This window comes from Danaus plexippus, assembly GCF_018135715.1.
Source record: "Danaus plexippus chromosome 18 unlocalized genomic scaffold, MEX_DaPlex mxdp_20, whole genome shotgun sequence".
Classification (NCBI taxonomy): Eukaryota; Metazoa; Arthropoda; class Insecta; order Lepidoptera; family Nymphalidae; genus Danaus; species Danaus plexippus.
Genome location: NW_026869853.1, coordinates 4,602,141 through 4,629,150, shown reverse-complemented (window position 1 = coordinate 4,629,150; position 27,010 = coordinate 4,602,141). Strand labels below are relative to the sequence as shown.

The 27,010-nt window shown below is 37.6% G+C and overlaps 3 protein-coding genes across 15 annotated transcripts; 1 reads left to right on the top strand and 2 right to left on the bottom strand.

Moving 5' to 3' along the window:
• The first annotated feature begins 301 nt into the window (after positions 1 to 301).
• On the top strand, positions 302 to 20,891 carry LOC116773086 (tubulin polyglutamylase TTLL5). 10 transcript variants are annotated; one of them, XM_061528371.1, is made up of 17 exons: positions 302 to 473; positions 755 to 884; positions 10,826 to 11,421; positions 11,510 to 11,646; positions 11,718 to 11,935; positions 12,286 to 12,499; positions 12,573 to 12,829; positions 12,895 to 13,094; positions 13,507 to 13,579; positions 13,811 to 13,958; positions 14,544 to 14,769; positions 15,047 to 15,200; positions 15,425 to 15,565; positions 16,057 to 16,213; positions 17,409 to 17,575; positions 19,022 to 19,213; positions 19,306 to 20,891. In XM_061528371.1, exons 2-17 carry the CDS (start codon positions 787 to 789, stop codon positions 19,460 to 19,462), a joined length of 3,135 nt encoding a protein of 1,044 aa, XP_061384355.1. In that variant the 5' UTR covers positions 302 to 473; positions 755 to 786; the 3' UTR covers positions 19,463 to 20,891. The 10 variants fall into 10 exon arrangements, with proteins under 10 accessions (XP_061384355.1, XP_061384351.1, XP_061384347.1 ...); XM_061528367.1 differs by lacking the exons at positions 755 to 884; positions 19,022 to 19,213; positions 19,306 to 20,891 and adding exons at positions 5,939 to 6,100; positions 12,013 to 12,165 and having other exon boundaries at positions 17,409 to 18,269; XM_061528363.1 differs by lacking the exons at positions 19,022 to 19,213; positions 19,306 to 20,891 and adding an exon at positions 12,013 to 12,165 and having other exon boundaries at positions 781 to 884; positions 17,409 to 18,269.
• On the bottom strand, positions 20,826 to 24,403 carry LOC116772951 (RNA-binding protein 4.1). 4 transcript variants are annotated; one of them, XM_061528373.1, is made up of 5 exons: positions 24,232 to 24,403; positions 23,336 to 24,156; positions 23,034 to 23,102; positions 21,275 to 21,373; positions 20,826 to 21,190 (listed from the first exon to the last, which is right to left on the bottom strand). In XM_061528373.1, the coding sequence occupies exons 1-4, from the start codon at positions 24,238 to 24,240 to the stop codon at positions 21,352 to 21,354; spliced, it is 921 nt and encodes a 306-aa protein (XP_061384357.1). In that variant the 5' UTR covers positions 24,241 to 24,403; the 3' UTR covers positions 20,826 to 21,190; positions 21,275 to 21,351. The 4 variants fall into 4 exon arrangements, with proteins under 4 accessions (XP_061384357.1, XP_061384356.1, XP_032521171.1 ...); XM_061528372.1 differs by lacking the exon at positions 20,826 to 21,190 and adding an exon at positions 21,733 to 22,485 and having other exon boundaries at positions 21,245 to 21,373; XM_032665280.2 differs by lacking the exon at positions 20,826 to 21,190 and having other exon boundaries at positions 21,245 to 21,373.
• Positions 24,404 to 25,120: 717 nt separating this feature from the next.
• On the bottom strand, positions 25,121 to 26,762 carry LOC116773024 (uncharacterized). The gene is made up of 2 exons (XM_032665384.2): positions 26,601 to 26,762; positions 25,121 to 26,401 (listed from the first exon to the last, which is right to left on the bottom strand). Exons 1-2 carry the CDS (start codon positions 26,701 to 26,703, stop codon positions 26,091 to 26,093), a joined length of 414 nt encoding a protein of 137 aa, XP_032521275.2. The 5' UTR covers positions 26,704 to 26,762; the 3' UTR covers positions 25,121 to 26,090.
• Between the last annotated feature and the right edge of the window lie 248 nt (positions 26,763 to 27,010).

The following is a 27,010-nucleotide window of genomic DNA, read 5'->3' as shown; positions in this document are numbered from 1 at the left end:
GATCTATAGAAATTGAATAAACATTTTGTGTCTCAAGTTGTAAAACAACACAGATATTTCTTTCTCTACAAATGTAAGAATTTTTAGGTTTCCTTTTGATAATTTGATGGTTTAATGACATAGTCTGCATTTTATTTACTATTGATCTTGAAAAAATAAACTACTTATACACCTTTAAATTATGAAATAAAAAATTTAAGCTTATTTTTATAGTCCGACAATTATGTATAAGAATTAAATATTATAAGAAAACTAAAAAAATAATTCTGAACGCAGCCATAACATATGGTTTGACGTGTGCCCGAAGTGCTAAATTTGAAACATTAAAATATGGATCTATCAAAATTCTAGTTGATTTACAAATTATAAACACAAAACAAACAAAATTAAACCAAAAATAGAAATGTGAAATCTTTTGTGAGCTAACAAATTTCGTCTATCGCTTACCGGCGAACTAAATCGGCACTGCAGTGGTAAGTAACCTATTCTCGTAACATATGACAGATAAATTGTTTATAACTAAAATACCGCATAACGATATCGATTATAAAAATTGCAGTTTGCCTTTATAATTTACTGCTAGTCGCTTTATGAATGGTTGTCGCATACAGTTGTAATTTTAAATCGGCTGTTTTAATTTTTCGATAACCGTCTATTCTTAAAAGTATATTTAGATAATTTTATTTCCGCATATATTTAAATTTATGTATATATTTAAGGACGTATAAATTCTTAAACTGTCAATAAATTATAGGCTATTTTATATTTGCCCACATTAAGTCAGCCATGGATCAGGAAGACGAATTCAAGCCTCAGTTTAAGATAGATCCTGATGATTTACCAAAAATACACAAAAAATGCAACCACAACCGTCCACACACCAGGTTATTTTATATTATATTTATCTATTAGTATATTTCTTACCGCTCAGTATCCAAAATATATAAATATGACATATTAATAGTTTCCTGCATTAACAGTATATGATATTAAAATATATTTTGGATCTGATTATTACTTGTACATCCTCCGACACCTCTTGAATCTTCATGTCACCGTGCTCGGCACCGCTTATGAATCTCATGCATAGTAAGTTGAAGACATGAACTATCCATTAAACATTTTTCTTTCTCTCAAATAATTATTTAAAAATAATAAGATGTACAAAATTAATTTTCTATAAATAATAAAAATTATGTGACATAATCACATATCTTAAGTAAATAAGAAATCTACTCATACAAGCATATATTAGCAAGTATAATAATTAAGATTTTTGTGTCTATTTATTTGACTTGACTGTCGTAACATTGTCAACTGGACTACACTTTGTATGAATTTTATTTGAATGCTAACATTTTCAATTATGGATCTGAGTAAGTCAGTTTGATGATAAGGCTGTGTCCGGACATACTTACTTATAAATAGAAAAATATCATATCTTTATCACTTGTCATATGTTTTTAAAGATCAGCTGTTGTGTTACTCTGGATCCAAATTACTCGTACATAGAGTAATATTGCGTCAGAGACAGCCGCATGAGATGTACATATATTATCAGGGAATAGATGGTACATACTACATAGATTAATGTTGAAGTTAAGTCACATACAATCCAGAAGTTTAATCTGCCAAGTTTTTTAGGTCATACAATCTCCTTAAATGTCTATCGAGCTGTTTATTAATACAGTGATCCTCTATCGACAGTGCCAGCGTAGTTTGAAATTTCTACACTCTGATTTAATCTACTCTATGAGATATAACGCTTTTCTTGATTAATTATTAAATCGATTTTACAGCTCAAAAATCTGTAATATTTCAACATCTCTAAGTATATAAAATATTTTAGCCGGAAATATTCTATTAAATTCAATATTATTATTTTAAAACACATATAAATTAACTTAAATAACAAAATATATTATTACAAATCATTAAAAAAACAAAATATTTAAATAAAAACAGATTTTAAAAGTATGTAATCAAAGTTTTGTCATAAGGATTACGTTTTTGTATGCAAATTTATATCTTTGCTACAAATGCAAATGATCTGTGTGTACAATGATTGGTATATATATATATATAAATATATATATAAATATATATATAAATATATATATAAATATAAATATATATATATATATATATATATATATATATATATAAATATATATATATATATATATGTGTGTATATATATCAACTGTTAGTGAAGTCTAAGTCAAGAATTCTTCTGCTATCGCGTATGTAACATAATACGCTGTCAGCTATACGCTTATTCTATGTTTGTGTCGTCACTACACACGTAGAGTCACCCGTTACTCATTCAACAATCCTAGTTTATACTATTATACGTCAAGATTATGACTGACAAACTGTTAACGCTGCGTGTGAAGTCTTTTATGCAACTTGTAATAAGCATACAGATCATCCAACGTCCGGTAAAGTATAACCCCTTAATCGGGTCATTCAACTCACATTTTCCGTCTGTGAATCAGTCGATATTGTCGTATTGACATGTGTATATTTTGTCTTTACCACAAGTTTGTAACGTCAAACTACAGAAAGAGAGTTTTCAGTTATTGATTTATAAAAATACGTCAATATTATGATATGCGAGTATTACTGCTATGGCGCCAAACAGCTTGTGGACAGCAAAAAAAAATCACAAAAATTCCTATTGTATTTAGCATTAATCTGCAATCGTTTGGACAATTAGATGATAATCAATCATCAATCATTATTTAAAGCTTTCATTGCACAAATTATAACTGTATTAAAAAGGCACTTAACTGTTACGCATGCTAGATGGATGATGGATATTTGGCCCCTAGAATTGTTCTGACAACTTACAAATATGAAAATACATTTAAATAGCCTCCTAAATATTGAATTTGAAAATCAAGTAGAAGATTGTAAGTAAGATTGTGTTTTTTGCTGTCGATGTTTAAAGTGTCTGGTAATAATTCTGCCACCAGAAGGTGTGTAGTATTATTTTGGAATTATTTACAATATTTTCTAAAATATACGTAAAAATCAGACTTCAGACTATAAATAAAGTGCAATTTTTACTCACCTGTAGCACCTGGTGCCGTCGGTATAAGTTAGCAGATATGTTTAAATTTTCTACACGTGGATTGTCTATCATAAAACGAGCTCTGGGAAACCTGGGATCTTGGACTATCGTGGCATCATATATATAGTTTACACAGACGTACAATATATATATTTGCCCGCTAAGCATGGCGTTCAATACTGACATTCAAAATTTTCATTTTTAACACCCCCCCCCCCCCTAAACCCCCCGTGACGGTGGATGTAGTACAATTCGTTCGTTAATTATTTTTATATCACTTCCAGAAAATTCATAGAAATTTGGAAACTGTAGGAGCTATAGCTTAAAAATAAAATATTTTCATTGTCGCGTTATAATTTTACGGCCCGGCAACACAGCTCGTGGGTGGAATTTCGAAAAATGCTTTCTTAGCGGACCTCTACTCGGCGAAAGGAATATTCCTGCCACAAGTCAATTCTTATGGTTCCAGAGATATCGTGATGAGTCAATGTAGCGGTGGAAATCTCAAATGTATATAGAATTAGAAGATAATTCAAACGTTAATTTTTTTCGTTTATATTGACATTGACAATTTACGTCAAATGTTTGACAGCTAATTTTTATTTGAAAAAAGAATTGGGTTTACGACTGTTCACGGAATTTTTATAAAACAATTTCGTAGTACAAAAATCCTTCCGTGGGCTTTAAGGAAAATACAAAAAAAAAATTCCCCAATTGGTTTAGTCATTCATAAAATCCATTTTTATTTATATACATAATAATATATATATTTGCATAAAAACCTTCCTTGGGCCTTAACGGACTCAAAAATTTACGCCATTTTGTGGAGCCATTTTTAAGTAGCATTTTTGTTATTTGTTAAACTTGGCTGTCATCAAGAAAATATTTGCATTATCGTCATTGCGTATAGAGTCAAAAGTTTTATGTAAGAATTTTCTTCAACACCACGGTTTTCATGCTCATAAAATTTTTCTAGTCAGCGTCATCAGCTAGTGCAGAAAATTAATCCAGTTAATTTATTATGATACCTTTCTACTGACATATTAGTGTGAATATTTTTATGATACATTGTATTCAATGACGCCTATTATTTATGTCTTAATCACCGTACTCTTGTATAGCTATGTTTAATATCTTTGCACACGATACTATCGACGTATTTTTAAGAAAGTCAAACTTGAAACTATCTGTATTCAGTTGTTGGGAGTACACCATTATATTGTACCTATAAACATTGTATTTGAAACAATACTTATTTAAGAGAGTCAGTTTTTTTTAAATTGAAATATAAATAATATTTCTAAAGGAAACGAACAATTGATTGGGAAAAAAACAGAAGATAAATGAAAATAACCCAACCTATCTATATATCTATATATATATAACGAGTCCTTAGATTTGGCGGTACTAGACTTTGTTGTTTATGAAAAACAGAGACAAGCAAATATATACGCATTAGTCAATAAAATCTCGTTAGGAGTTTATTCGTTGGGAAGCGATTATTAACTTTCCTCCGATATAAGGGGTGGTTTTAGGGGTATGTTAGACCCCGTGACTAACCATTGAGACCCAACGGTTACCCTCATAGCCTCAGCATAGAGCCCCGTCGCATGCGCATGCGACTGTGATAATCTCCTTATCTATAACAAAAATTTTGCCCTTAGTACAACCTGTCATCATTTACTTTAATACCGAAAGTTTGTGTAAAATTTATAAATCGTCACCAGATACGAATATATTACATGATTTATAGAGGGAAAAATATGAGACGATGATTATTTAGTTCACTGTATACACCAGTACTAAGGAAAATAATATAAATTAAACAGCCATTAAGAATTCGTATTTTCTCAAAAAACATTTTGTTATTTATTTTGTAATGAAACTTACTATGCGCCTTCAACAGGGTTGCGTTAAACGTTTAACGCTGAGGGAAAGAGAAAGAAAGATACACATATATAGAGAGTAGGGGAGAGAAAGATAGTGAGTCGGTAGATACGAAACACATGCGCATGGTACTCTTGATGTAAACAGTGTAACTTTTCTATCCTGTGAAAGCGCGTCGGATATATCACTAGATCTCCGAATCAGTAAAGTATTTTCGCTTACCTCATAAAGACTTATACTCATTTAAATATAATTTTTCGTATTTAATATTCGCTACAGAAAGCTCAATTATTTTCTATGGATAGCTGTTATCGTTATAATTACTTGAATACTAGTAAAATTTTAAAGATTTCACATATTTGAGCAAAATACAACTGGTAGAGGAGCGTGTTAGTGTTGTACTTCACAGTATTATACGCAATAAACTAAAGTAAACATTTGTATGGAAGATTTATATTTATTTTATTTTTTACTATACACGAAGAATATTTATGTTGAAAATAAGTGACTCAACATACTATGAACCTCACATGTTACTGTCCAAGACTTTCGCGTACACACATTTCAATTAAACTAAGTTTTTTGTATATCAGCACATAATCAGAGATCTCGTCTGCCCGTGATCACGGTTGCTGTAAAGGAACCGAAACGTCGGGGTCACGGAGGTATAAAATAACGAAGTATCCGAAAAACTTCTCATTTATGTCTTTATACGACTAAAACTAGGAATTGGCTGAGATTAATTATTCCTACTTATTTTAGTACATATGTAAGATATAGGAATATAAGTTCCAAATAAAAATTTATCATCGACCAATGAAAATCTGAGAAAGATAAGACTTAAATCTATTCTCATCTTATTAAAAGTATTTTTTTACAAGCCTATATTTCCTCTATATCCGGACATCGGCTGTCATAGTAACGAGCAATATCTTTAATAATGAATGGCTGGAGTCCTAACTGTCTGTCTGTCAGTCAGGTGTCGGCGGCGGAGCGCGACGGTGTAGGACTCCGCCCCCGGTCACATTCACACCGTCTAATTGACTTGTTTGAACGCGACACTACAGTGTGAGGTTTGTTCGCGTTGCGTTCGTGTTCGGTGTGACTGTGTTCTGTTAATATGGGAAAAGTATTTCTGTGAGTAATTATATGTTGATTAATTAATTAAGTGTAATATGTTACATTGAGACCTGTTTAATATTTATATATGTTTGTTCGTAACTCTTTGCGTGGCTAAGGCGACGTAAATTTTAATATCATATAGCTAAAACAAGGGAGTGAATTAAAAAAAGAAAATCTTTAAAATAATTTTAGATTTTATATATTTTAATCTAAAATTTAAGTAGAACTTTAAATTTTTTATTGAATCGTTGCATTCATTTGTAACTTAACTAACTTAATTTCACGTAAGTCGGAAACTACCAATGCTAATGAGAATACCTGTGTAATGACTCAAGTTTTTAAATGTAGGGACACATTGACAACTCACATTGTTGTATTAAATTGAATCACAATTGATAATCAAAAGTAATATTTTATATTTTACAATAACCTACTTCGTAGAGGTCACGTGCTTTTTGCGGTAGCTATGTCTATAGACTAAATTAGTGTTCATGAAAGATTATTTATATTCACCTTTTAAACTAAATTAATAAGGTTAGTAGTAAAAAGAGAATTCCTAACGTTTTAATTAATACGAATTAAAAATAAAATACAGACTTATATGACATAAAAGACAATCTTTAGTTTGTTTTTTTTTAATCTATCCGTAACAAAAGTATACAATATACATAGGGGCTGATTGAAATACAATATATGTAATATTTTTTTTATAGTAATAAACAGTATTTGAACAAACGTTCAAATCGGACGTATGTCATTAATTCTTGTGATTGAAATTAAAAAAACAAGCCATATCCCACAAAGGAGGATGAATGTAACTTGATTCACAATTAAATGCTCTGTTGCTTCATGCATTGTGTCGTGTGAGCCAAGCCCGCGACGCTCTGCCATTTGGGGATTCGGCACGACACTCGCGAAATTATAATCCTTTTTCGGTTGTGGTGTGAGCGGAAGCGGAAATTTAGACGCTTATGATTCGATGTATTATTTTTTTGCTAATTACGCTATACGCTTACACAAAATTTAAGTAAAACATGACTCATGAAACTACAATGAACTGTAGGTATGTGTATTTTTTTTTTTTTTTTTATAAACTTACATTTTAAAAAATCGGATACATTTACGAAAATTATTGGTTTTAAGTAAATATTAAAAGAAAATGATCTTTACATGCAGACAAAGATTTTGTAAACGAGAACACATGGCGTGTTTTTTAATACGATTCCGTGTATATTAGAATATTAACATTCACGTCGTGTCACCTAGGGTCCGTACCCTCACGGCTCACACCACCCAATCAATATCACCCCCGTTACCAGGGAGACTCGATAGATGGAAACACCACTATCCTTCTTATCCTGGCATTTTCCACGCATACCGTTTATTTTTTGTCTTTTTACACCTCCCATTTATCTTTCATGTTTAGTTATCAAAATTTTCTCACGATAACAAGCATTGGAATTATAGTTATTGTTAATTTTGTGTCCTTTAGATACTAATCAATATTATTTCTTAAATAAGTTAAATTCTTGTCTAAACAGAGGTTTATTGCCACAATACTATCAACTTTTAAATCTTATTATCTTTATTATATAAATTGTTACTTGGAAATTTCTTTCAAAACAGCCTAATTTGGTATGACATTTAGACGGGTAACAATTAAACGAGGTCAGAGTTAAGTGATACAAAACAGGACATAATTAAGTAACGATACTTTTACGTTTATAAATGTCACACAAAAAGTAATTCGGTTTTATATTCGGATTAATATTTTATCACGCTTCGCCGTCTGATAGCTTGACGTAATCGTCAAGACTCGTCGAATTGCAGAAAAATTCGTCTCAATTATTATCGAATTGTATTGGAATTATACGTCTTTTTTTTTCATTCTTTCTAAAAATAAATCACATTTCTAATTCTGTTATTATCGTGTTATCATTAATTATGGAAGACGGAATGGAGATTTTAACGTGATTTGAAAGTTTTTAAGTATATCACCAGCTCGTGTAACACTGTCCTGTAAAGTCAAATTACCATCACCAGCGATATCAAGATACAGATGACCAGTCCAGGATAACCAGGTCGAAGGTCTCCCAGCTGGTGTAATAAATAAATTAATAAAGCGTATATGTATTGAGTATCGATCGATTTTAGAAATCTCGTCATGCTCTTTGAAAGTCGTTCATAAAGCAGCAGACTGTAGTTATAACAGAATATTTTACTTTCTGGTTTTTACGTGAGAAAGCTCGTTTAATGTTCTCGTCTCGATAAATTTTTAAGTTGTTAACTTTTTATATTTTTTTATACTACTTTTAATGTATGTCGTAAAGAAATTTTCAGAGGGATCCCTTGATAGGTTTTCGCGTTAAGTACATTGATTACCATACATGCATATAAGCATATATTGTATATATATAGGTATATGATAATTGGCGCTCTCTATATACATACGTTAAATTAATTCAACCGCATCATATTAACTTATTAAAATATCAAAATATTTTAGTTTAATTTTATTTTAATATCACGGATATCGCTTTGTATCGTTTAAGACTGTTTTCGCAATTAAACTAATTAATTTATTGATATGAAATGTAACAATTAATTGTTCAATGTAACAGTACTTACCTATTAAGGTATCTTCCCAACGATTTTGTTATATAATGTACTTATGTATGTATTTTGAATAATCTATGTCACATATCACATTTATAAACTGACATTAATATTATTAACCAGTTTTTAAACTGTAATTAGTTCATGTGACAGTAAGCAGGAAATTTGGATATTTTAACAAATGACCAATAAGTTACACTTAACAATTTTATGCGTGGTAGGTCTGATGTTGAAGCCATTTTATTAATAATAACTCTTTAATACCCGAATGAAGTAATAGTTAGAAAAAATAGACGTAGTCGTGTGAGTTAGCTAGTTGTTCTCCCAAGGAATGGCAACACTTCAATGATTCAACCTATTATGTCAAGGCAGTGCGGTCTCACGGCGGCAGGGTTCCGTAGTGGATGATCATTTAATTGATACGTTCTTAACTTCTTAAATCATGTTTAATTATGGGATTGCATTAAATTAAAAAACAGTTTGAAATTCATTCGCGATCATTACTATTATTTTATTTACAATACATTAACTTAATACAATGTATTATTTATTAGTAAAAATCGTAGATATTTTTTCCCTCATTCATTCATGTTTTTTTTTTCGATTTCTTGTTATCTGAGTTCTTACTTAAGCAACTATGTTTATTTTTACATTAAATATAATCTGTCCATGTCCATCCTTAGACGTAGATCACCAGAATTCTCGTAAGCTCTTGACAAACAGGTATGAAAATCCTTACGCAGGAAAATTTTGTTATCTTAAAAATTTCTATAGAAAGAATATTCTATTAGAAATTTTTTCTTGCATCAAATTCCCTAATTCCTATGTTATATCTTCTCAAAAGTCTTATAAACTAATTTCTATTCAAACAAATATGATAGTTGTTGATGTTTTTATAAAATGTGACAGCCTCCCAATATGGCCAGTGGATGTCATCTCAAGCCATATACGATATCCATACTTACTCGCTATACTTTGTTAACGACGTACACTTTAACTATATAGGGAAATATATGTTTCACCAGTTGTAACCGTAAGATCTATTTAGAAACGGAAAAATATTAAAATGTTTGTCTTTAATGTAATTCTCGTAAGAAAACTGTTAATATATTAGTGCTATGGTAACTATATAAAATATTTGGTTATGACTTAAATTTTACTACACGTAACCCAAGTAAGACGAGGATGGTATTCAACATATCTCAATGATTTTCACCATTAAAATTCTCCGTACAAAATATTTTCAACAGTACATATACGCGTATATATGATAGGTTATAATAGATAAATAATATTTGTATATGCGTAAATTAAAATTGTTATTAAGAAATATAGAGAGAAAAATTCAGCGTATCGAGCAGGATTCGAACCTACAGCCTTTGGAGTATATTACGTTCTAATGGCACTACAAACTAAGCTATCGTGTACTTACTAGATTCTATGAATTAAACGTTCTATATTATTTAAATTATGTATTAGCTAAAGATTACTGTAATGGTAAAAACTTTATTGCGCGTTTCTCTCACCGTACTTACAAAACATTGTCAATACACGAGACGTATAAATTAAAAATAAGTTTTCCATAACTATAGTTGTCAATAAACAGAGAAGAAACAAGAAATAAAAATGTAAAATTAAACATTACATCAAAATAATTTGCTTTCAAGTCCATTTAACGGTTATTAATATTCATTAAAAAAATCGATAAATTCAAGGTTTCTCAACTTGTTTAATTGCCTGTGTTACCCCCAACTGTAATTATTAACGCTTTTTGCTAATTTATGCAAAATTTCCTTTTCGTATCGCATGTTTTAAAACGATCGAGAACATTGCCTCCGCGCTGGGATTTCATAATTCGATTTTATGCAAGTCGCCTTATGATTATATCTACTTGTAATGGCAAAAAAAAATTTATTAAAAATCTTCAAGAATGATTTATCGTCTCACATAAAACGCAAACTCAATTAACATAACTTACAACTAGTGTTTGTATTGATTTTCCATCAAGATGTCACTGATTTATCTCTCCATAATGGCCCATTAGCGCTTTACATGCCAGCGTCATAGTCCATGACATCATAAAACTAAAAGCAGTGTATGATTCATAGATATTTCTATCGACAGTCCACATGCATCACCAGAGAAAACAAATCCGTCTACGTCAGGGCTTCAGACATTAGAAAGAGACAGCATGAGAAGACATGATGATGAAACCCACAACGGGAAAGAGAAAGAGAATGAAGGATCTATATCAGATTGGGTTTCCGGTGGACCGATCGGGTCCAAAGGAGCCGTGCTCGTGTTCCGATCCTGCGTCCTCGCGACCAGGACGCCATCTGTTGAGTCGACAACTAAAACGGTTGGCAATAACACCGGTACCACGATACTCTTGAACAAGGCCAAGAATATGGCTAGAAGGTTGGTAGCAGAGCCGCACGCGTTCAGTGTCCGGCCCAAGAACATCATGCACGATGTGATGGAAACTTTCGGAAATAGCAACAAATACACGGGACAAGCGTTCGTAGTGAGACACGTGAGTGAAGCTGAGGTGCCAGAGACCATGTCCGTAGATGATCAGGGCCACGAACGAACCGAACACAAGAGAGACATCGATGACGTCCTCAATGATTTAAATAAAATTACGCTTAAGAAGAATCTCAATATAGAAAATACAACGGCCAATATAAAACCTCCCGACGATCCCATGACTGTTAATAAGGGTTTGTGTTTTATGTTGTATAACATTTACTGTTAATTTTAATTCGATATTATTTTTTCGTTATGCCGTAAAAAAATATTCTAATATAGATAAAGAAGATAAGAAAGGCAAGAAGAGCAAAGGCAAGAACAAACGCAAGAACACGCACAACCAAAGACCAGTGTCACCGGCGTTGGACAGCGATGACTCGGAACACATGTTGGTTAAAGAAGTAGACAGTGTTAAGGTAAATATTAGTGTAAAACGGAAAGTTATCCAGTCACATATGGGTGTTCTTACGGATTAAATGGTTTGTAGGTGTTAGATAGTAATAATATGCCAGCAAGGATGCTCAAGATTACATACAGACTGGTCAACACGGAGACCAAGCTGTTACATAGACTTTTACAAGCTCACGGCCTTCAGGAAGCGTCCTCGGAAGCAAAGGACTTCAATCTGATGTGGGCGGGGCTGCATCCCAAGCCGGACGTGTTGAGGTCGCTCACACCCTACCAACGCGTTAATCATTTTCCTAGGTAATTTTAAAATTATAATAATTTGAATATTTCGGCTGAGAGAAAAGGGAAGTCCTAAATAATTATGGCAATAAAAGGGTTAATTTGGTCAAGAAGTTATTAGACGGACACGGTCTGTTAGAAGCTCACCCTGAATCAGCCACTTGGACCTTGTTCTGGTCTACGAATCTTACTCCCTTTGAAGTGTTAAGATCCCTCACAACGATGCAAAAAGTCAATCACTTACCCAGGTAAGTAAAGTATGATGATTTGATGATAATCGCCATCAAAAAGTAAAAAAAAAACTACTAAAAAAATATATATTTTTATGATTCAAATTGAGCGCATAACTATTTCAACGCGCTCCGCAGGTCCTACGAACTCACTCGGAAAGACAAACTGTTTAAGAACATAGAAAAGATGCAGTACTTCCGTGGACTGAAACACTTTGACTTCATCCCCACCACCTTCCTGATGCCCAACGAGTACAAAGAGCTGTGCACGACACACTACAGGACGAAGGGGCCGTGGATAGTCAAGCCGGCCGCGTCCAGCAGAGGGCGGGGCATTTACATCGTTAATACGGTAAATCCAAAACCACGGGAAATCTTGACAACACTGATATCAGAATTCTCACAAAACTATCCCTTTATTTCAGCCCGAACAAATACCGAAGGGTGAAAATGTCGTCGTTGCCAAATATATAGACAAGCCGCTGCTCATCGGCGGTCACAAGTGCGACCTCAGACTCTACGTGTGCGTCACCTCCATTGACCCCTTACTGATATATCTGTACGAAGAAGGCTTGGTGAGATTCGCGACCGTCAAATACGATAAGACGAACAAGAACCTGTGGAACCCCTGCATGCATCTGTGTAACTACAGCATCAACAAGTACCACACGGATTACATCAAGTAAGGGCGGCCGTGTCCACCGACAGCGGAACTGATGTAAATGTTTTAATGAATATTCGTCTCAGGTGCGACGACCCCAACGCCGGCAACATCGGTCACAAGTGGACGCTATCAGCTTTGCTGCGACATCTCAGGAAGCAGGGGCGGAACACGTCGGCGTTGATGGCGGCCATTGAAGATCTGGTGGTGAAGTCTATCTTATCATCAGCACAGACCATCACCGCGGCTGCCAGAGTGTTCGTTCCCAGCCTCTTTAACTGTTTCGGTAATTAACTTGTTTTGTGAAGGTCGAGATAAAATGGTATTACAGTCCTGAGGTGTGTGAGCGGGGACACTCGAGAATGAATTGACGCACACGAGATGTGTGATGACGAATAAATCTCCGGATAACAAAATTAGAATATATCTTAATTAATATAGACAAATGAATATACTTAGTAAAGTATTTTTTCATACATTAAATCATTAATACCGATTAAATTGTATTGTCGGATCCGTCTTGGGATATTTATATCTTGTGCGTTAGGAAAAAGATAGTTGAACGTATTGAATTATGACCAAATGAGTTTTTACCTGGGGCGGATACCTCAGGAGTCACGAGATGAGTATCATCGGCGCAGGGATTGTAAACCTGCCTGCTTTAATTATCATTCCTCTCCCTTATTCTTACATGGCAGAACTCTTCGGATACGACATCCTCGTAGACGACATGCTGAAGCCCTGGCTGCTGGAGATAAATCTGTCACCGAGGTAAATCATTTCAATATCACTTACATGAACATCTTAAGATACAAAATTTGATCTATTTGGTTCAGGCTTGGAATACTTAAAATATAGGAAACATAGAAACTCGCTTGATTCCATAGGAAGTTTTTGTCGGGAAGGCAAACTCGTAAATGATATAACATTAAATCAAAACCCAACTCATACTGCATTTTGTAACTATTATTTGGTCACCCTCCTGTACTGTCGTCTCATCAGCCTGGCGTGTGAGAGTCCTTTGGATGCGAGGGTGAAGTCCGCCCTTCTAGCGGACACCCTGACGCTGGTGGGTCTGCCGGCTGTGCCCGGCAACAGACAGGAACAGCTGGGACCTCAAGCGACCTCCCTGAAGATGAGGATCGGAGCTGTGAGTACCCGACACCTGGAAATGGATCATATTCTTCTGATTTTGCACAAGAATCAGAACATTTTCTAGATTACTATTTTCTAGACTGTAAAGCCCAATACAAAAATATTTTTTAACTTCTCATCCTCTGCTTACTCTCGATGTTCTTAAACCAAAATATTGTAACCGTCCAGCTAAAGCTATCATATAATTATTTTGGCACGTTGTTTATCTACTCCAGTTAAGTTTTTATCATATTTTCGTTCAAAACTTGATCAGAGGTTACAAAGAAAGTTTACAGACAAAGTATCGAAAATAACCTTCTCACACCTAAACCGCTCAACCGATTTTGATGAATTTTGGTATAGAGATAGATATGACCGAGGAGAAGGAGATAGGATAGATAGACATTTAACCACTCTTTATATAATGATACCTTCCTATTATTAAAATATCAGCGTATGAAATATTACATCCCAATCCCGATCTACTCGGATGGCATCACGAAGTGCAGTTTCAGCAGCCGTGGCGACAAAGAGAAGCGGAGTCGCGGACACAAGCTAGTGTGAAATATTTAAGTTGTTAAATAGTATTTTCTCCCGACAGTGTCGCCGCGTTCACTCTGCTGAGAACGCATGCGTGAGGAACAAGAGTGGGGGGCCGGGGGCGGGGGCGGGCTCGGGGGTGCCGGGCGCCGGGCCTCTGGGAAACCTCCTCACGGGCGAGGAGCTGAGGATAGTCCGAGCCGTGAGGGCGCAGTACGCCAGGAGGGGGGGATTCGTTAGGATCTTCCCCTCGCAGAACAGCTGGCAGAAGTACTCACAGTATTTAGGTAAGGGTGGCACTGAATGGACGTACATGTTGGCTTCTCCGCAAAACATAGTTGCTGATGTATTTGTTATTAGGTTATTTGATAGGTATCGATATAAAAATAGGTCCTCCCCTCCCTTTCTCCGTTCAAATCAATCACTTAATAGGATTTTTAAAATTACACTCATGGAAATAAAAGTTGAGATAGTAATGAAACATCGATCTATAATTTTATTCAATTGTGAAACATGCTAAGAAATCAAATCATCTCAAAAGCGTTGCTTGTACTTCCCCCACAGACCCGGTGACCGGCATCCCGGTCTGCTCGACGTCTCTCAACAACAACACGCCGTATACCGTCATACATAACTACAATCTGTTGGTCCACTCGCACGTGCTGCCGCACTTCCAGCACGCGACCGTCGCCACCAGCCTCACAGACACACCGGAGAGGTACCATCTACCACCATTACCGATAATACGTCCTTTGAGATATAATTATAAATAGATTTATAACCAAATTTTACGTGTAGCGAGGGGTCAGCATATTGGCTACTTCTTTGAATTATTAGATAGCTTGTATATCTTGAGTCTGATATGCCACAGCCATGTTGGTACAAAAGCTACAACTATTTTTAATATTTAAATATCAATAATTCAATATACATGGTGTTCAGATTGAAGCGATATGAGGCAGCCTGTATAGCGGGTGCTGCGCCCGCCGTTCAGCTCTCAGAGCCGGCGACCCCGGCGCCCCGGGACGCCAGGAGGGCTAAGGACCTGGTCAAGAGACAGCTGGCCGAAGGAATGACGCTCACGTTAGTCGATTAATATCATTATAGGCTCCTCACACACTATATTACACAGCCTCCGTGTATATAAACATATCAAAGATTGTCCTTAGCTTTTTTACATGTATTTTAATTCATCTAACGACATTATTAATTACACATAATCTGTTATATCAGAAAACACAATCTTGTGTCTGTATCCACCCTTAGTGCGAGTTCTATAGTCAACTAACATAATGAGATCTAAGATTTTCGCGAGTATTCATTTAAATGAAACTAGTGTTATTCGGATTTACTACGCGGACTAACTAACATAGCCAAAGTATTGGTGTTCCTGCTGACGACAGAAGAAAAACCAATAATAAAAGATAAAATTTCAATAAAATTATTATCCCTACTGAATTTATACGAAATTTCTTCATCCAGGTATGGTAGTAATATATATTTTTCTTAAATGTTGAAACTGATACAATTATCGTCTCGTTATCGTATCACTATCGTATCGTTATCGTTTCCAGTCGAGGCGAGGTCCGTCGTGCGTTCGGTATGTACCTGACGCACGTCCTGAAGCGCATCTCGTCCCCCTGCACGGAGCAGGGCGCCCAACACGCCGCGCTGGTGCTGCGCTTCCTCCGCCGAGCCTCCGCTTCACTCCGCATGCCATATAATGTAAAGGTGACGCATGCGCATGCACATAACGCACTAACAGGCATATTAACCACATTCATGCACGATGTGTAACGCACATAACGCATTAGTATTCGTATTAACAACAGTCTTGCTAGCTGTGTAACGCATATAACGCATTAGTATTCGTATTCACGACAGTCTTGCTAGCTGTGTAACGCATATAACGCATTAGTATTCGTATTAACAACAGTCTTGCTAGCTGTGTATCGCACATAACGCATTAGTATTCGTATTAACAACAGTCTTGCTAGCTGTGTATCGCACATAACGCATTAGTGTTCGTATTAACAACAGTCTTGCTAGCTGTGTAACGCATATAACGCATTAGTATTCGTATTAACAACAGTCTTGCTAGCTGTGTATCGCACATAACGCATTAGTATTCGTATTAACAACAGTCTTGCTAGCTGTGTATCGCACATAACGCATTAGTGTTCGTATTAACAACAGTCTTGCTAGCTGTGTATCGCACATAACGCATTAGTATTCGTATTAACAACAGTCTTGCTAGCTGTGTAACGCACATAACGCATTAGTATTCGTATTAACAACAGTCTTGCTAGCTATGTAACGCACATAACGCATTAGTATTCGTATTAACAACAGTCTTGCTAGCTGTGTATCGCACATAACGCATTAGTATTCGTATTAACAACAGTCTTGCTAGCTGTGTATCGCACATAACGCATTAGTGTTCGTATTAACAACAGTCTTGCTAGCTGTGTATCGCACATAACGCATTAGTATTCGTATTAATAACAGTCTTGCTAGCTGTGTAACGCATATAACGCATTAGTATTCGTATTAACAACAGTCTTGCTAGCTGTGTATCGCACATAACGCATTAGTGTTCGTATTAACAACAGTCTTGCTAGCTGTGTATCGCACATAACGCATTAGTATTCGTATTAACAACAGTCTTGCTAGCTGTGTAATGTTGTGCGTTAGTCAGTATACAATCTTTGTTTCAAGGTTACGCATGTTGTAATAAATGCTTATTAGTTTTGATTAATTTAATGATTCGTATCAAAATTTTGTCGTTTTGATAATTTTTTTAATCATAAATATGTATTATATCACAGTAACTATAGCTATATTTCCTCTGGTTATCGTTTAACTCAACCCCTCACGAGTAAGTCATGTTGGGTCAAAACTCGAATAAAGCTCAAGCGTCGCATAGGGTCCACCGGCGAAGATGTGCGACAAGGACCGGTGTGCGGTGATCGCTAAGCAGCTGAACGACTTCCTGTACATGTACTACAGGGAGACGGACCTCTACACCGACAGCGAGGACAAGGCCGGCTGCGTCTCCAACATACACTTCGCACAGTTCCTCTACTCCGCCAGGTGACACACACGCACACACACACACACGCGTACACACACACATACAGGGAGACGGACCTCTACACCGACAGCGAGGACAAGGCCGGCTGCGTCTCCAACATACACTTCGCACAGTTCCTCTACTCCGCCAGGTGACACACACGCACACACACACACACGCGTACACACACACATACAGGGAGACGGACCTCTACACCGACAGCGAGGACAAGGCCGGCTGCGTCTCCAACATACACTTCGCACAGTTCCTCTACTCCGCCAGGTGACACACACGCACACACACACACACGCGTACACACACACATACAGGGAGACGGACCTCTACACCGACAGCGAGGACAAGGCCGGCTGCGTCTCCAACATACACTTCGCACAGTTCCTCTACTCCGCCAGGTGACACACACGCACACACACACACACGCGTACACACACACATACAGGGAGACGGACCTCTACACCGACAGCGAGGACAAGGCCGGCTGCGTCTCCAACATACACTTCGCACAGTTCCTCTACTCCGCCAGGTGACACACACGCACACACACACGCGTACACACACACATACAGGGAGACGGACCTCTACACCGACAGCGAGGACAAGGCCGGCTGCGTCTCCAACATACACTTCGCACAGTTCCTCTACTCCGCCAGGTGACACACACGCACACACACACGCGTACACACACACATACAGGGAGACGGACCTCTACACCGACAGCGAGGACAAGGCCGGCTGCGTCTCCAACATACACTTCGCACAGTTCCTCTACTCCGCCAGGTGACACACACGCACACACACACACGCGTACACACACACATACAGGGAGACGGACCTCTACACCGACAGCGAGGACAAGGCCGGCTGCGTCTCCAACATACACTTCGCACAGTTCCTCTACTCCGCCAGGTGACACACACGCACACACACACACGCGTACACACACACATACAGGGAGACGGACCTCTACACCGACAGCGAGGACAAGGCCGGCTGCGTCTCCAACATACACTTCGCACAGTTCCTCTACTCCGCCAGGTGACACACACGCACACACACACACACGCGTACACACACACATACAGGGAGACGGACCTCTACACCGACAGCGAGGACAAGGCCGGCTGCGTCTCCAACATACACTTCGCACAGTTCCTCTACTCCGCCAGGTGACACACGCGCACACACACACACACACACACAGGCTTAAATATACGTACATATAGAATGTTTCATACACCGACTCGAGTCAGGACACGGTGGATCAGTTGGTAAAGCAACTAAAACATGATATACCGAAGGTGGCAGGTTCGAGGCGAGGGAATAATTTTTTTTTTATACAAAATGTACTACACACAAAACAAACGTCAATTTTGGCAAGGATTCCGTCACAGGAGTTTATATTTTCACACTGATTGCTGGCATAACTGGAACTGCTATCACTCCAGCGAGGCGGACCTAGAGGACGTGCTGTTGCTGCTCCTCCGCATGGAGAACTACGTGGCCACGTTCCTCGGGGACGGCCGCTCCAGCACCTTCTGTGTGGACGTGCCGCCCTCGCGACGACCCCTCGACCCGCCGCGGCACACGCTGCTGAGGCACCTCGCCGCACTCGCTCACGTCAACTGCAGGAAATACAGGTCTGTGACGAACATACACACACACACACACATATACAAGCATACATACAAGGACACTCGATAACTGTTATTTATATATTTGTTATTTCCAGACCGGAAACCGAAACGTCCAGTCGTTCCGAGGCGGAGGAGCCCTCGTCCACGGACTCGGTGCCACCTCCGCCCTTCACCAGCTCCGACGTGATGCTGAAGGATTCGCTTAAAGAGGAGAAACCGCACAATCTAGCGCTAAAGTATGCGAGGTCATAGCGAAGGACCGACCTTTAGGTATTAAAAATTGAATTAGAAAACAAATATTGGGCTGTGTTTCCATCGTTGTGAAGGAGTCGGTACGGAATAAAATCTCATGAAAAAAATATTTCAAACATAACGTCTGTGAACACACCTTTACCATAGAGAAACTTGTACGAGTCGCTTCCTAGCTTTAGACACGAGTCTACGAATTATGAATATGCACACGAGCACTTGATACACTCTTAACTCTCACTCATTAAAAATAATATCTGAGTTACCAAACTTAGTTACTCGAGAATTGTCAGTAGTTTTTATATAAAAAAATTATTAATTTTTATGTAAGTGTGTTCTTGTCATACAGGAAATGAGTTCCTCCTCAAAAGGTATTAAAGTAATTCTAAAAAATCTGTCATACACCAACTTGAGGTTTATCAGCAGTCGGTTAAACGAGTATTAAGAAAGGTTATGTTTCAGTATTAAGAAAAAAGGATTTATTTGTAGCTCATTTTACAATTATTTTTTTTATATAACGATGTGATGTTGTCGGTGATTTAAAATTGGGTGAGGCCCGAGATGCCTTCCATATTGGAACCGTACAAATGTGCTTATAGATTTAAAATTAACTGTGAGGTAAGCCAAAGACACGGTATATTCACTAGCTGGCACTCGACTACTTAACGTTACGGAAGGTGCTATGAGGAACGGACGGCGGACTCGGGTCGCGTCACGAACGGTTGTCGAAGGTTTAAAATGATATTAACTAGACTGAGCTAGCGGTAGATGTGTACTTAAAGGAAACGTATGAGAAGTGCTCTTTATTTGTACATAATTTTATGGTTCCGTTAGAGACCGCCGAGTCTTTATAATATGGACGTTATCTGAATATCTTAAGGTATATTTTCAGTTGAAGTCATCTCGCGGTAGTCTTAACTTTTTTTTTATCTCGTCCCTCTGCCGGTGGTTCAACAAGTGATTCTAGTCCTCGGAGTAACAATTTATTATATTTTAAAATAGTATTAAAACGAACTTTTAATAGAATCGTTATTATTTTTGTTGTTTTTAACTACAGATGTTTTATTATGTGATGCGAGCTTTTTATTTATTAAACCGATGTTACGACACCAAAGTATTCTGTTGGCAGCCGAGCTGGTTCATATTCTCTAACGTATTTATTGTACCGGAGCGGGTCAAGGGTCGCGCTCGCGGGTCAAGGGCGAACAATATTTTTATAACATTTTAGTTGAAACATTTTAATGAATCTGAAAATGTCTCTTCGGTGATTTAATTTTAAGCTAAATTAAGAATTTTAAACGTTCTGTGAAGCTTGGGGCGGACGAGGCTTGCTCGAGTACAAAGTGATAATTAATGAAATTCTCAATGCAATTTTAATGTAATCTGTGAATATATTTTCAATACGTGACGCTGAATAAATGATGAAAACCAAGCTTTGTTTCATTGTCCTTCAGCCCGAGCGGCGGTCACCTGCCGCCCGTCGCTCGGAATGTTACATCTATGTCATACACGTGTTTCACATTGCTCCTGTGACATCTTTTTACCTTATTCGGGACTGAACATTAAACTATATGCATGTGTTTTAAATTCGACTGGAGAGTGCTTGACTGTCATCCACCCGTCGGAAGCTGGTGAACGCACTATTCTCAGCATCAGTCTATTTAAAATTTTCTTGAAGACAACCAGATTATAACACGAAGGAAACACTGTCGCGGGCAAACTGTACCAATCCTGTGCTACCACAATACAGAAATAAATCAGCATTATTTTAAATGAAAAACAATATTTTCAGCACAATTTTATTAATCTCTAAACCTCAAACGGATCCCTCCTCGGTCCCGCTTCGCGTCTCTCGTGTTGTTGTCTTCCAGGTGTCAGCGCACTTCCTGTGTTCAGCCGGGCGGAGGCCACATCCTGTCAAATATAAAATCATTTCAGTACAAACCTTAAAAATCTACTCGGCTATCATGAGATGAGTGTTAGCTTTCATCGTCTCAAGACCTGGAAGCGAGTGATACAAGGAACGTGAGGTCTAGCGCACGACTCCAGAGAGTCCGGCGTCCGGGCCGTAATCAATGCACTTCATCGGTCTCCGGTTACTTCAGACAACAACAACGCCCAGTCTCATTCATGTGATGTTTAAGAACGTAAGCGAGTGCGTACTCTGGGCACAAGTTAATCTAATGCATATTCAATATATATTCTGTAATGTTATGTATTATAATGAGCGATCGCTGCTCGCCGTAACGTGTGCCGTCTACAGCCGTACTTACGGTTGTTACGTTTAGCGTTCCTCGTCGTCGGGCGGCGTCCCCTAACGTTAAGGCCGGAGTCGTATCGCCGGACGTTCATAGCATCGACTAAGACTCTCCGCCGCACGGCCGCTACTAACGTCTGAAAGGACTCGCACGCACTTTCGGTGTGAAAGTAGACGCTCGTAGATAACGTTAGACACAACATGTTCATAGTTCGTAGACACATCGAGCGCTGCGCTGGGAGCCGCCACCGAACGTACTGTTTTACCTAACAGCCGTGTTGCGGCGTCTTTACCGACAGTTCGATACTCAAACGTCAAGTGCACTCTTTAAATACAGTAAAGGTAGTAAGCATGTTCATAACAACAGATCAGGTCAGTAGCAAGTATGTATGTATGTAACAGCGGTCACGTGGTCGGGCTAACTAGATATGTAATTCCTGCAAGTCAACAACATGTTAAAACAACAGCCGCAACCAGAGGTGAAGCGGAGTCAAGCGTGTGGATGTTGAGAGGAGCATGCACATGAACATGTCTCGGGACGGGATCGATCGGAACAACACAAAGAAAAGACACGGGACATCCCAAAATGGAGTTTAATTAATCTAAATTAAAAATATACATCTTAATAATCTTATACAATCACTTAGAGACTTATTTGTTAGACGCATGATTCATTCTCGTACGAGTTATCGTGTGTGGCGACCGTCCGCCGGGCGCTAGACGCTAGTAGCGCCGCGGAAGTGCGTCTCGTGGCCCGCGCGCGCCTCCGCTGCACACAACAAGCGTGACTCGCGCGCGCCCCTCCGCTCTACCACCTACCCCCGGCCGGCCGTGCCCCGGCCACCACCGACCACCCGACTCCGGCCTACCGCCTACCGCCGGCCGGGGAGGGCGCCGCGCCACATATACGACACTCAATATCAAACTACTTAGAATTAAATTAATCATCACCTTGGTCGCTTACATCCGATTTATTAGCTGCATTGCAAAATTATCATTTGTTGAGTCAAAAACATCAAACACTTGCATTAATATTAAAAATTCATTTCTATTGTATTTATATCTATGGCGTCGCATTTGATTCGACCGGAGCTTCTTATGCAACCAGAGAGGTGACACTCCCTCGGAGGATCGAGACGGAGTTCTAATGTAAAACGTCTTTGTCTCATGAAGCAGTCATCACTGACAGCACACTAACTAACTCAAATGATTTACTGAAACTTGTGCCCTTCGATTCCTACGGATGGCAGATCGTAGTAATGGAGCGGTTAATGTTTAAGATGCTCTCTGGTTGCTGGTAAGTATGAGGATGCTTACCGTCCCATGGGGGGGTACGCCTGGCCGTAGGGGTCTCGGTCATAGCCACCCGCTGAACCAGCTCCACGCCTGGAAAATGTTATTAATGTTACATTTCACACCATCAGTCTACAGCCTGGCTGAATAATTAATGCAGTATAAATAAAAACTTATATGTAAACAACTTGTGGCTTATCAGTGTTGCTGAAATGTCCCTGATTCCCCTCATGTTATAGATGTAATGGGACAAGAGGTCATTTTTACTACATATAATTAACAAGATAACATTTCTCATTAAAAAGGAGAACATCAGATGAACTTACATGGGTGGTGGTGTCCTCCTGCTGTACATGTCTCCGTTGCCCATGGGGGCAGCGCGAGGCGGCGCTCTGTCATAGCCAGATGACATCGGCATCGGTCCACCTCTCATTGGAGCTCGTCTGTCGATCATGTCTCTTTCATCTGGGTACATGGGCGCACGTCTATCGTCCGGGTACATGGCGGCCATGTCGTCCACGGGAGCACCGTAACCTCTTCTGTCATCAGGGTACATCGGAGGTGGAGCGCCATATTGGTCTCTGGCACCGCGTCCGTCCATTAATGCGAATCCGCGACGGTCTTCTCCTCCATAACCGTTGTAGCGGTCGTCATAGCCGCCACCCATGGGAGGGCGCTCCATGCCGCGGTCGTATGGGGCTCCGCCACCCATTCCATTTCTCATACCCATACCGCCTCCTCCCATTGGCGGTCCACGCATGTCAGCCCCTCTCATAGGACCCATTCCGCGGGAATCACGCATCGGTGGGTATGGAGCGTCCCGCGGCGGCGGACCCCCACGCATTGGGCCTCCGCCTCGACGGTCCATCGATCCTCGCATGCCACCCCTCATACCACCGCGACCGCCGCCGCTTCGTTGTCCCCGTTCCTTAATCCTACCACGTTCGACGGTAATTACGCCGCCATTGAATGAGGAGTTGTTCAAGGCTCGTATGGCCGCGGATGCTTGGTCCTCTGTCTGCATGTGTACGAAGCCGCATCTGTTCATTATATCGCATTCTGTGACGACTCCGAAACGTTCAAAAAGTTTTCTCAAATCCTCTGGCTTCGATCCCTGTGGTAAACTTCCAACGAACACTTTCGTTTGCTGAAACATGCAGTATATATAAGAAACGTGATGTTTACGTAACAATTTTGACTAAATTTATAACTATTCACTTACCGGCACCATTGTAAATTATATTAAAAAAATTACTTATATATATCACTAATATTAAAGCACGTGTTCTAAATATTCACAAGATTATTGCTTATTCCACTTATACTCTTAACAAGATGGCCGGCCGCTAGAATAGATTACTAAAGTCTCAAACACGGAATGACGCTATGACGTCATTAATAATTATTGTCTATTAAGTGTTGCTAGTCTTATATTCCAATATACAGCTAATTTAATTTAAAAAAAATCATAACTAAAATTAGAACTTTGAATTATGTATTTTATTATTCAAAGAAAAAATTTACACGTATATTACAATACATTTGTTAAATAATAAACTTCAAAAGCTTATACTCCTATTTTTAAACATATAACAATTTTTTTAGGGATCAGGTCTTAACAGTAGAATTTACAAACATATAAGTAATAAATAATGTTCATAAGTACATTAAAAAAAACGAAAAGTTGGATTTGTATACAGAATGCATTCAATATTTAGGCATAAAGCCATCTTGACCTTAAAATTAAAAACAATCTTTTGTGAATTTTTTAGCTGCCATAGTATTTAATATATATTTTTTTCTATTTTACTCCAAATTAAATTAATTAAAAATATATAAATTTAAACATTTGCTGAAAACCACAAATTCCGAACATCTCAGAAAAAATATGATATGGCAGCCCTAGTACTTCTTTAAGATTTCAAAAGTTGACAGATTTATTTTATAAAAATAGAATACTTAAAATATTTTTGTGGCTTTAAATATTAAAATCTAAATAATATTTAGGGCTGCTTTAATTGACAAAAATAGTCAGGGATATTTCTTAATGGTTGTTAAAATAACCATAAAAATAAGTATTAGTGTTCTTCGACCAAAATAAAACAAATTAGTAGTATCTATTAAAGGATTATAATATTAAAAACAACAATATTTTTTCACATTGCCAACGTGTGAATTGGTCATTATAATAAGAATATAAATATGTGTCACATTTTCCACATTTAATTAAGAAAATTCAGATATCTTTATAAATACATAATGTATGTATAAGTCAATTTCCTTTTTGTTTATATTTTATAAGTCACTAACGAAATCATTAAAAATGCACATTTTCGCTTTACTCATATTATAATAATTATTGAAGAAGAAAATGAAATTTAAAAACATGGTTAATATACCTGTTTTTTTTTGCATCCGCTGGAAGTTATATCAATCATCATGATGATTGGTTTTCAAAAGGTGACGAATATTTTCATTAGAAATAACACAAAATTATATAAGATGCCAACAGAGATCTCGTAAATTGGAATAATTTTTATGTTTTCCATACAATTAACTCAAAGAACCCTTCGTTTTATTCTTTATTAGACTTTAAAAGTCCACTTTTAACACCAAAAACGTTACTTCACTGAATATATTCGACGATAACAAACAGTGTAACTCATTACCCGGCCCTAAATGTAAGGTTTTAAAGCATATACAAAACGTAGTCTCATTTTTTACGAACTAACTTAAGGCAGATGGTCGCTTTATAATTTTATTTTGGAATATTAGTTTAATGCCGAGATCCTGGTTCTTGACCAGTACGAAGCATATGAACATAAAAAAATTGTAATTCCTTCTAAAATTCATAAAAGTAGCACATTTTAATATTTACTATTTTATCGTTAAAACTTAAGTTTAAAAAAAACTTATGACTATGCAATAATTATTGGCATTAAAATTAAAGTCTCAAATAGTCAAACGATTATTAGACATATAAAATATGGCAACAAAAAATGACTTTTGTTAAATATTATTAATATTTAATACTTAATGGCATATAGTGTATTCCGCTAGAAAATATATTTAAGACAAGTGTCACCTTAATGAATCTAAATAGAGAGAGGAGTTGTTTATAGATCTGGTTAATTTGGACACTTCGTGATTTAATAGATTATTCAAAAAATGAGCTAAATTGTTGTGTGTTATAACCCCGCACTCGGGTACGTTGCAATGGAATGCGTCCAACAATTTGGCGGTTATTTTGTCCGGACCGTTGTGATGGACGGCTTTGGGTGATATTATTTTGGCTTTTTTATATAAATTCTCGGCTGCGTTCGTCAAGTTGATGAAAAGTATGTCGTTGTTCTTCCTCACTTCGTGCCGGGCCATTCGTCCCAGTAAATAGCCTGGAAAATTATAACAATCGTTTGAGATAAGACGTTTCGAGTTTATTTTTAAAATTTACAATCCGACTTTTCGATGTTTCACTTTAATTAAAATCTAAACATTAAACAGCTGATAATGACAAAATATTTGTTTATTGTTTGTAGAATTAACGTAAATGTATATTTGAAACGAGTTTAAATATTCGTAGATGGGACTTACCTCCGAATATACAAACGATGCCTATAAAGAACATGAGAGTGGCACACAACCTCTTGGTGACATGGGGTGCGGAGCCAGTACAGGATCTGCGTTCCATGCTCATGATGGCAGCGACACTGAACGTCTCTTCCACGACACTACACAACGCACACTAACGTAGTCGCCACGTAAGACGGCCGTGAAACAAACTATTTATAGAAACGTTAACGTTTACTGATATAAGGTAGGTTCCCGGCCTTACTCAGGGTCGGGTGACAGTGTCTCATGCCTCGCCAGGATTCAACGTCTCAATTATACAGCATAATGACTCACTACGCGTCTCGACGCTATGATTTATTGTAAATTTGTTTCAATTAGTTGTATCTGAATCTCAATTATTAAGAAAATCATAGTAAAGGATGCCGGATGCT